At 33.2% G+C, this 11557-nt stretch overlaps 1 protein-coding gene across 1 annotated transcript in view; it reads right to left on the bottom strand.

Annotated features, from left to right (window-relative positions):
* Window positions 1–1411: 1411 nt before the first annotated feature.
* Window positions 1412–11557, bottom strand: part of LOC134271841 (L-fucose kinase-like) — a gene marked incomplete at its 3' end in the record, with an annotated part of 32835 nt that continues 22689 nt past the window's right edge. The window contains exons 17-19 of the mRNA XM_062754053.1: window positions 3389–3525; window positions 2410–2561; window positions 1412–1558 (exon numbers count right to left, since the gene is read on the bottom strand). Coding sequence (XP_062610037.1) covers window positions 1412–1558; window positions 2410–2561; window positions 3389–3525 — 436 coding nt within the window. The remainder of the gene's footprint in view (window positions 1559–2409; window positions 2562–3388; window positions 3526–11557) is intronic.

Genomic DNA, 11557 nt, shown 5'->3' with positions numbered 1-11557 from the left:
TCAGCTTTCCTGGCCCAGTGGTTCTTGAGAAGAAGATTTTTTAGTGACCCCACCCATTTTTTGCCTTTTCTTGATTATTTCCCCTTGTAAGGGGATTTGGCCCTTCATTTTAACAATTTAAACTCTCCTTCATCCAAGGATGCTTTGTACCAAGTTTGGTTAAAATTGGCCCATTGGTTCTTGAGAAGAAGTCAAAAATGTGAAAAGTTTACAGATGGACGGACAGACAGATGGATGGACGACAGATAAAATGTGATCAGAAAAGCTCAGCTGAGCCTTCGGATCAGGTGAGCTAAAAAGTTGAAAATCGCCGTTCATCGCTAGGCTAGACTTGCGATTTTTAAACAGTGTATGGAATATTTTGCTGCTAGAACGGCATGTTTATGATGTCTGTGCGACAAAGTACGAGGTTTTAAATTTTTAAGTATGAACTGAGGCGACAACATAAAATGGTTATGATATTCCTACGATTATGAAGGATTAAACGCAGTTACATATGATACTCGTACAAAGGACTACGATATGCCAAGTTACCTACACGATATTCCTATGAAGAATGGCGATTTCTTACAAATGTACATGTAGATGTAATTTTAAAGGCATATAGGGTAAAAGGAGAATTATCTGAAATTATTAAACATCATAGTAAAGTTATTTGATAAGGGTAAAAGCTACAGTTTGGAGATGTTGATTAAGTTCAGTCTCTTCATAAATCTTTATGCAGTGGACCTTCAGATATCCGGATGCCAGATATCCGGATGCTTCAGTATCCGGACGATTTTTCATCGGAACGGAATTTTTAATTGTTATTCTGTCTTGTTTAACTGGTGATTCAGGTATCCGGACACTTCACATATCTGGACAAATTGACTGGGAACCAAAGCGTCCAGATAAATGAGGGTCCACTGTATAAGTTTCTGTGACATTTTTAGCTAAATTCACTTTTATTAGCTTCTATCCTTTTATTTTAGATAGTATTTTGATTTCGGCTGTGTTAGCATTACACAATGTCTGCCTACATTGCATTAACGTGTAGTTCAATCAAAATACTCGTCCAGCACTTGCCATCAATTGTCCTTTTTTGTATCACATACCCAGGAAAATCGTTCTATGTTCCTATCAATTCAAACAACACTCGCAGTAGCTCTAGGGACACTTGCAGTGTCACAAATACTACGAAGTTCTGCGAATGTTGCAAGAACATTTTTTTGACATGCATGCTCAAAACAATTGTCGAGTTTGGCAATTTGCTGCAATCCAACACGATTAAGGAAGATATCTTACTACTACCTCTATGATAAATCCCGATTTGCTGCGATTTTTGAATTCGTGAGGAATCGTAGCTATAAATCGTGACAGTGTGACAGGGGCTTTAGCGGTCATTACAGCATGACATATGAGTATTACTTACTTCTTTAGCGGTCATTACAGCATGACGTATGAGTATCTGAGCTGCCCCTTCATAATGTCTGGCTGCCCTCACCAGCAGATCTGGGCGGTCTAACCATTTCGTTCGCTCCTTGGCCAATGCACTCACTCCTTTCTCCAGCTCTTTATTCTGAAGTAAAGGACATATATACCACTGTTATCTAGTAATACTGATACAGTAAAACACACTTACAGTGACCAGGATTATAATGAATTGATACTTACAGTGAAGTGATTTTTATTCCCTATGATCATTATAAAATATTTTATAAACTTTACAGATTTAATAATCACGCTTAGATTAACAAAGCGAAATTATCCATTATTGGCACTTTGTTCAAAGTCTGTTTTACTGCACAATCCATTGCAATTTCACATCAGGAGACCTGAATTTATTTCCCAACCACAGAAACTTTCAAAATTTGAGCATCATTTATATTTAAATATTAAAAAGCATAGTGATATTGCCAATCGCAACGTTTTCCACCCCAACCCCCTCCCCCCCAAAAAAAGTCACAGGAATTAATCTCCATCAATGATTTTTTTCAGAGGTCTTTAGACATTAATTTTGAGCCATTGCATTAAAAGAGAGTGACAAAACAAATTTTGAATTATGACACCTTTTTTCTTTTGGTTGCAAAAGTTGACCCAAAAATCTTAAGTCCTTGGAAGAAAGAAAGCCTTTGTCCACCCGGCCTTGGTTTCCTATAATGCTGACTCAGAGATTCTATTTACCTTCAATGCATGGAATTCCTATGCCCTTGTTTGCCTATAAGATTGAGATTGTAATTACCTCCAATAGTTGGAATATCTTTGCCAGGCCTTGTTTGCCTATAACACTGAGATTGTAATTACCTCTAGTAAATGGAATGCCTTTGCCCAGGCCTTGTTTGTCTATAACACTGAGATTGTAATTACCTCTAGTAGGTGGAATGCCTTTGCTCAGGCCTTGTTTGCCTATAACACTGAGATTGTAATTACCTCTAGTAAATGGAATGCCTTTGCCCAGGCCTTGTTTGCGGCCGGCCCACTCCGTAACCCTCCTTTCTGCCCGGCTTTTGAGCCCAGTACATCTGCAATGTTAGCCAGAGTCCTCGCCGCCACTCCAGGATCACCTGAACAACCTTTAGCCACTGTAAGAAAATTATTCTCTTTGCTATCAAAATCTATAATGCTTTCATTTTGTTTTGCTTTTAGGTACTAAACAACAATCTTGTGAAAATAAGGTGCCAAGGAATTTAAGTGATCTACAGGATAGATGCATCACAATTGCAAAGTAGTACATAATACAATAAATTCACTGAATTTGATGCTGTATTCAGCTAGGGTCATTGTCCATGCATCAGCAATTGTTATGTAATAAACACCACCTCAAATACAGCTTTAAACATTGGTTACAATGCCCATAGCAAGCTTGTGTATCTGAGCAGGAAAAAATTAGACATGCTTATGGTTGGATGAATGATTCAAAGAGTTCATCAGGAAATAATTCTAACACAGTACTAGTGGGAAACTTGGAAATAATAAAGGGCAGTTTTTAACCTTACTGTGACAGTACAACAAGGAAAATGTGGAGTATTCATGCAGTCTTCAACATATTACTGTATACAGGATTAATTTTGCCCCATGTTATTTTCGCTCTTTCACTCTTACAAACAATTCTGCCCCGTTTTAAATTCGACCAGTCACAGTTTTGTTTAAGAAATTATACTGTGTTATTTTTAATTCGCCCCGTTTTTAATTCGCTCACCTTTAAGTAGGGCGAAAGGGGCGAAAACAAAACAGTGGCGAAAATTTCCCTGTATACAGTATTTGTTCAAAGCACGACTATCTAATACATTTTATATAATTATAGACCCTTTAAGTGGTTAATTAATGCTTTGATATTTTTCCTGATGAATAAACCATATTCATCACCAAAAAAATTTGAAGTACCAAAATCATCCAAGTCTTCACAAACCTGAATCAAGTTTTTCCAGAATTGATATGGAGAATCCGTCGATTCCAGCACTGTTGTAGATCGGATGGAAGCCTTGGTGGAGCCGCTGAAGTAGGGCATTTGTTATTTCCTCCTTCTTCACTTCATAGAACATCTCTCTACAAAGACAAACGTCACCTTACTTAACAAGCTTAACATTCAACATATACAGATGTCACTTTACTTTACATGCTTAACATTCAACATACTGTAGAAGTACTTTTTTCTGTGTGGTATTAATTTACGCTATGTACGCAGTCACACATTTTCCGCGGAAATTTGTCCAAGCGTACTTAACATAAATGTAAGGCATATAGAGACAATCTAGAAAATCAGCGTAATTTTCTACCTGCTGATTAAAGGCTTTCTGAGCACTTTTAAAGAACTATGCAGGACTACTTTGTAATCATTTCTGAAAGCTGAGACGTGTAAATGAACGAGATTAATCCTTGGCAGTCATATTTATCTTTGTTTGGCTACATTTCTTGAGCCCCTAATGTACCTTTTATTTATCCATGGTTCCAAGTATTTCACTATAGCAGACTTTACACTTACATCAACATACCAGTAAGTATTACATGTACTCAATTCAAGAAATAAAGTCCGCGTTTTCGTGAATGTTGCAGAATAACCTCCGAGGTCGAGAAATGTTGTTTGAAAGATAAAAGCCGAGGTGCTAGCCGAGGTGCTAGCCGAGGCTTTTATATTTCAAACAACATTTCGAGACCGAGGAGGTTATTCTGCATCATTCACGACAACAAGGACTTTATTTCTATTCTACCAAGTATGGTACAAACGCTAAATTAGGGATAATCGTTTCCTCTATAGAGAAACGAATTAGGTCACCATGTCTAGATTACGCTGTTTCATTTAACACCAGAGGTAAAATTTGTTTGCTTACCTGTACATAGAATGCAGACGATTTGAGCTTTCGTTACATTAAAAATAGCCTTATTAAATTACAAATATGTTCGTAATATGTATGGATCAGTTAAAAAGAATATACAATAACAAAATCATGTTCCTGTTTTACTGCTAAAATCACGTTGTTTAATGCATAGGGAGGTCCGTGGAATAGCCCCGCTTAGCTATAAAAACCGACATTCATCAACATCTTAATGCAATTTACAGTGTTTATACTGCGAAAGACGACATATCGATGTGGTCTTAACAAGTATTTCATTCTACAGCCAAACATGCATTTGAATTGTTAAGATTTGATACATGTTTCTGATCTGATAATTTTTGATGACGTTCGTGATTTATTGGAGAATAATGTCCGGCGGTTTCCTTTGAAGTTTACGATAATCGTGGTAGAATACTTGGTAATATGATAAAATTATCAAAGTAAGCAACTACGAGGAGTGATCAAAAAGTTTGCGAACTATCTCTATATTTACTAAACCACAATTCAGATAAGAATGAAATTTGGCACACATAGAGTCATACACATGTTTGTATAAATAGCATATATATTGGAACAATTTACCCCATGCATGTTTGTGACGTAACAATGTGAAAATGACGTCATTATGTAGATCACCTGTGACAAAAAATGGTTTTCTCAGTTGTATGCAAGAAACAAAAAGCTGTAAAGTTAAACTTATATCATGGAAATTCCTTTGCAGAGGCTTATAAAAATTGTACACGGTTTATAAAGACAAAAGACTTGCCAGGAAATTTGTCATTTTTTGGATTGATTGTTTTAGTAAAGGCAGGGAGGTGTTTAAAAATGATTTTGTTCTGTTGCCCAGTGAAAGCAAGCTGAGGAAGAGACATGTCCTTTGTTAAGCAATTTGATATGAAATATCGCCGACTAACAGTTAGAACAATAGATGAATATCTTTACAATAAAAAAGTTATTCTAAATCCTTATAATATCGTTTACTTTAGACTTTAAACACATCAGATATGATAAAAAGAAGGCATCCATACTTTATCCACATGGAATAAATGGCGCTTCAAAGACAGACGACATGCATGGGTTTTGATAGTCACCATGCTCATTCTGGAAAAAGATATCATTATCCACCCATACTATTGCCGAGATTTGGCCATTTCTTACAAATGGAAATTTTGGTGTCGAAAATAACTTGCATGGTAAGAAATATAAGAGTCAGAAAAATTTTTAAGCTTCTGAAGCTAAAGAGCATGTCAGGTGATTGTCTACATCACTTGATCTGCGCATGGGAAGAATGGTTGCAGATATGCATTAAAATTGAAGAGGACTACTTTGAAAAATTTTCAACACTGAAATCCTATATCATTTCTTTTTTGAAAGTTATCCATTAGTTCGTGAACTCTTTGATCACCCTCTTATACCAAATCAGGAGAAAAGTAACATCAAATTTAGTTGCACAGTTGCAGAGCTGTAGAATTATGGTTTTATACATTTATCTTTGACCATAACACTACAGATCCCGTAATGCAAATTATGTGCAATTTATGGTTTTTCTGTTAATCATAGATATATCAAAAAGATTGAAGTGGTGTTAACTTTCTTAACCCTTTGTGTGCGGGAACCCAATATATTGGGTCTGACGTCACAAACGCTTGCGTGCGGGAACCCAATATGTTGGGTCTGAGTCTGAAATTAGCGCTTCGTCACATAAAACGTCGTATAAAACGTATAAATGAGCTGTGAATTATTCAGAATCTATCAAAATGTATTATACAACTACAACACATTGAAAAATAGGTAATTAAGATGTGAAAATATGCGAATTGTTTGTGAAATTGTGATTTAAAGTGAAGGTGTTTGACGTTTGTTACGATGAAAGTCAGTCCGCTATTTTTGGAAACAGGGAAAAAACGCGCATGTAATAAATATCTACTAACTTACTCAAATATAAAGGAAAATAAAGAAATAAATCCAAAAAATAGTTTAATATCAATAATTCTAATAAATTTGTGTTAGTAGACTTAAAATTACTTAGAAATTTTCGATATTTTAGCAGAAAAACTCTGGTTAACTTGACTTGACCTTAACCTTGCGAAGTTCTTCCTGTTAAAACGAAAGTAGGATGCACATGCTACTGAACTTCAGTCTGAAGCATATCGAGAGCTTATATGGTCTGCAAAGTTTTATATTTTGGACATACGGCAGTTATTATTTGTTTATTTGGTGTTTTGTAAGTAGACATACAATACATCGTCTAAATGAAAACAATAATGCGCGAGATTGAACCTGGCAAGTCACAGACGTTTTTCTGTGCACGTTGTTTACATACGTAAATCAAGCTTTGCTTTGAAATAAAGGTTAACAGAAAATAATTTGAGGCATTTTGTTAATTAAAAGCATTTGTTTTTTTTTTAACAATAAATAAACAAATAAATAAGTAAACATTTTTTTTTTAAATCTAAAGACCCATTTCAAAAATGTTGAAAGATAAAAAAGGTTCCATCTAATAAAAGTAATAAATGTGGAGGACCTTGAACATTGTAGAAAATTTTCCAATGAGTTATTGCATTAACAAGTGAGTGAAAAAGAGATATATACGAGAATATATATCCATCAGCATATTTTTGTGATCAAGCAAAATTAATTCATGATACACGTATTCGAAATATACACAATATGAATTTTATAATTGACAACCATTGAGTCAATTAAGTGGCCCTAATTACACCTAAAAATTCTGGTTTAAAGCTGCTTGATGTTCCATCTATTTGGGAAAACTTTCAAATATTTTTTTTATAACAGTATATGATAAATTGTAAAATTTTTAGCACAATTAAAAATTAAAAATAAACTTGATTTTTTTCTATAAAGTGTCTTCAAATGTAAGCTAGTTATCAGAAAAGATGCATTGATGCATTTGATCATGTGCATATACATGAAAATGGTAAAAAGTGATGAAAAATTTTGAAATGCTGATTTTCCCTGAAATGACTGTCATTTGTGTAAACTGTGGTATTTGTTTTATTTCAGTAAGTAATAAAATACCATTTTATTTCCTTGATGAGGATTATATAGACTCTCAATAATTTCAAAACGAAAATATGTTCCAGGATCTTTGGTATCTTAGAGTTAGATTTCTTCAAGGCATTTACATACTCTAGTTTGCATGGGACCTAATTAGTAAGTGAAAATAATTGGTACTACATGTATCAGAATTTTTTTTAAACCAAGTTTAAGAACATGTATCAGGGAGAAATTTTCTTTTTCTTTAAAATGGACTTTTGCCAGAATAAAGCATGTGGATTAAATTGCACATTTCCTCCACTTTTTATTTTTATTTTATTAAAAACCAAAAACAGTGAGACTGCCCCAACCTATACATGCACACACAAAATTATAAAATTCACTGGTTAAATAAAAGGTATCTCTACAGTTTAAAATTAAGATGAATTGTCATTTGTGTAGGCATAAGAAGGAGATCAGAGTCTTTAGAATGTGTAATTTGTAAATCGTATGGACTTGCATGTACATCTGTGCAATAAATTACAATAAAGACTGGGTAATACAGCAAAACTCATTTAGTACGAACACGAATATTGCGAATTTACAGATATAGCGAAGTCAATTTGGATAGCCAGCTAAATAAATTTAATTGATTTTTTATACAGTTATAAGGAATTACAGATATAGTGAAGTAATTTCATAGGTCCCAGTGACTTCGTTATAACTGAGTTTTACTGTAGGAATTGTACTTCTCAACCTCAAAAGTACACACTGTACAAGTTTTCACCTATTAATATGTAATATGTCCTCTAGTTTACAAATTTAAAAGGCCCAAGAAGCTTCTACATTCCATCCCTTCTAGATATGTAACAGTAAATGAATACAGAAAAAGGCTAAGATTTGCTGTGAGAATTTTTTTTAATGATGGTCAAAATTTTTTTTCTTCAAAAATGCAAATTCCTGTACAATTACTTATCAACAAAGATTACATTTTGGTCTCCAAAGATATGTTTATTTTTAAATATGAAAATATGAATAGTTACTAAGAATACAAAGAAATCCCATAGTGGAAATAAAATATAAATTTCATTACTGTATACAGGGTTATTTTCGCCCTGTGTTATTTTCACCCTTTTGAACTTGTGAACAATTTTGCCCTGTTTTAAATTCACCCAGTCATAGTTCTGTTTAGGAAATTATGAGGTGTAATTTGAATTCACCCAATCAAGGAGAGGGTGAAAGGGTCAAAAATAAAACGGGGGCGAAAATTTCCCTGTATACAGTATTAGGAATAATATTTTTTGTTGAAGTAAAAATTCAGGCACATTTAAAACTTGTGTAATAGGAAAGGAGAAAATGTATGGTATAAACTATGGTTGGACCAGGAATTGAACACAGGAACCCTGCTTCACTAGTCAGGTGCTCTACCGAATGAGCAACCCAGGTTGATACCCATAGCACAACCATTATATATCCCTCCTTAAAGTTATCTTTATCCTTTATACACAACCCAAATTCTTATTAGCGGCTGACAGGACTTTCACTTGCAAATCCAGAGTGGTCAATAGCATCAAATATGTAACAAGGAAGGAGAAAATGCACGGCTGGACCATGAATCTAAGAAGGGGCCTCACCGGTCAGATGCTCTACTGACTGAGCTTACTTGGCCTATATCCATGACCCATACCATTAGACTTGCATAAACTTAAAAGTATTTCATAATATATTGATTGATATTATGGTACATATCTGTCAACCATCATTAACTAAAATCAATTGAAAAAAATCAAAACTTTTATTCACCAGTGACCACATTGAACGAAGTCATTTTTGAAAACATTATAAATGACTGTTAAAGGTGCTTAAATTTCTAAAATTTAAAGTACTAGTTTTCCTGCTGGCAATTATTGTTGCCAGCCAGGAATAAAACTTCTAAAATAAATGCCACATTTCTTACAGAGTGAGAAGTACTGTGGGAGGAAAGTTGATGAATATGTAAACTTTACAAATAACATGGAGAAATGCATTTTCTTCAATAAAAGCAAAATAAAAAGAAAAAAAGATTTGAGAATTACTAGAGTATATTTAGGACTGTTAGATACCAGTCATTAGAAAATAAGACCTCTATAACTTAGTGTAAATGTTATTTTATTATTTTTTTTATTTATTTAACATATTGACTGCTTTAATTTGAAAATGAATACTAGTAACAGCAATTAGTTCATTGTTGTGCCAATTTGCTCCAAGATTTCCCAACCTCGAAAACTGCATATTCTTTGAGGATCATACTTTCTTATATAATTGCCCATATTTCTTAAAATAATCACTGGTTTTATATTTACAGGCTACTTGAATCTTCAATTTATACTCTTTTTAGTTAAAATCTGAAAAAAAAATCCATTAACTTGAATCAAAATTCACTTAAACCTATATGAATATATCCCTTACTCAGATAAGTATACAATGACTTTTCACAACATAACGGTATATATATATATATATAAAACACTGACTTTATCATTGAGTTATTGTTTAAATTAATTTTTTTTTGCATAATATTAAACTAAAATTGAATTTTTAAAGCGTTTGATTTATTTTTTTCATCAAAGTGCAATATTTTCTCTGAAAAATATAGTTAAAATGCTAAAAAGTCATTTAAAAATAATTTTTTTTGAAAATTTGGTTTCCATGGCAACATAAAATTTAAGATTTTTAAAAAAAAATAGTAAATATTAAAAAACACAACATTTGCTATATATTTGCCAAATTTCAAGTAAATTGGTTATCAACAATTTTAGATATTTGCATTTTAGTACACCATTGTGATAATTTTGTTGATATTACAAAACAACTCAGTCCTGAGGTTACAGCGCACGTAAAACAAGTCAGCACACAAAGGGTTAAGTACTTTAAACTTTTTGATAATATTTAGGGGTTAAATAATAATTGCGCACCTTGTACTGCTATCTTAAACTATAAACACGTTTTTTTTTATTTATACAAAATTTTATTCACATTAGTGAATGGGATTGGGCAGCAGGCAAAGCCTATTTTAGCCCTCTCCCTAAACACGCATATACACGTATATCATGTGGAAAAAAAGTCAATGTTTTATCGACACGATAGCCCCTACATGTACGTCTCTTTGAACAATGGTTTATAGGCCGATGTATTATAAATTGATATAAGGCTTCATAAAGCAAATTTTGTAAATTTGAGCATAGAAATAAAAGATTATACATCAGTTTAAATATTTCTTCCATAAATCTCAAAAAAGAATTGAAAATAAGTTTCCAAGGGACAATTCAAGTTGGTCTTTATTTTCAACACAGCTGAGTACTTGTAGTAGCCCACAATGCATTGCGACTCATTCATCAGTGGGTAAAGTAAACAGATAGCTAATTTACATGCAAATTTATGCTGACGTCAGAAAATCTAGTGGTCTCGACCTGTGTAGGCTGAAAGAACTGAAAAAACACACTGATCTAATGATTCATTGTGAAATTTTAATGTGTTATAAACTCACAAAGAAGGAATTATAAAACAATATGATCTAATGTAACTTTCTAAAGATCAGTCTGACATGAACTTACGTGTACTAATCTTCCACAAGAGTTTAATTAAATTGAGGGGGTCATGTAATTCAGCACACAAGTCCTAGCTGTTTAGTTTACAGACTGTCCCCCCATCCTAATGTCAGACAAAAAGCAATAAGTGACATCAATTTTAGATTTAAGGAGGAACAGGACCTTTACCTGAAAAAATTCCTGTCAATGAATTTTTTTCGTATTTTTTATATTACTGATATAATATGTACTTAACATTTTAAAACGTTCCTGTCATGGGATTTCTTGACTTATTTAAAAGATATCGCCCCACAAATACCACCCTGTTTAGAGTTTATATGGAGTTTAGATACCCGGTACTTCATGTCTACGGGCCCATAACGGAGTCCATAATGCGAATTTTTACGCCCAAACGATAAATATGATAGATAATACTATATACTCAAATATTTCAGAATATATATAGTGTTTAAATTATCTGAAAGCAATTGTTTTAATTTTATATAGTATTTGGGTGGAATAATTTCTGCATTTTTCAAGGCAGCTTCAACGACAAAAACCTCATTTGGAAAAAATTCTGTCAATAAATATTTCTAAATTGACGATTGAATGTCAGTCCTTCATCATAATTATTTACTGCATAAATATCACAGGGTGAAGCTTACCTCGATATCGCACAGG

This window comes from Saccostrea cucullata, unplaced genomic scaffold, assembly GCF_032062105.1.
Source record: "Saccostrea cucullata isolate Sc308-1 unplaced genomic scaffold, CSIRO_AGI_Scuc_v1 ctg654, whole genome shotgun sequence".
Classification (NCBI taxonomy): Eukaryota; Metazoa; Mollusca; class Bivalvia; order Ostreida; family Ostreidae; genus Saccostrea; species Saccostrea cuccullata.
Note: the sequence above shows the minus strand (reverse complement) of the source record. Positions and strands in the feature narration are given on the sequence as shown.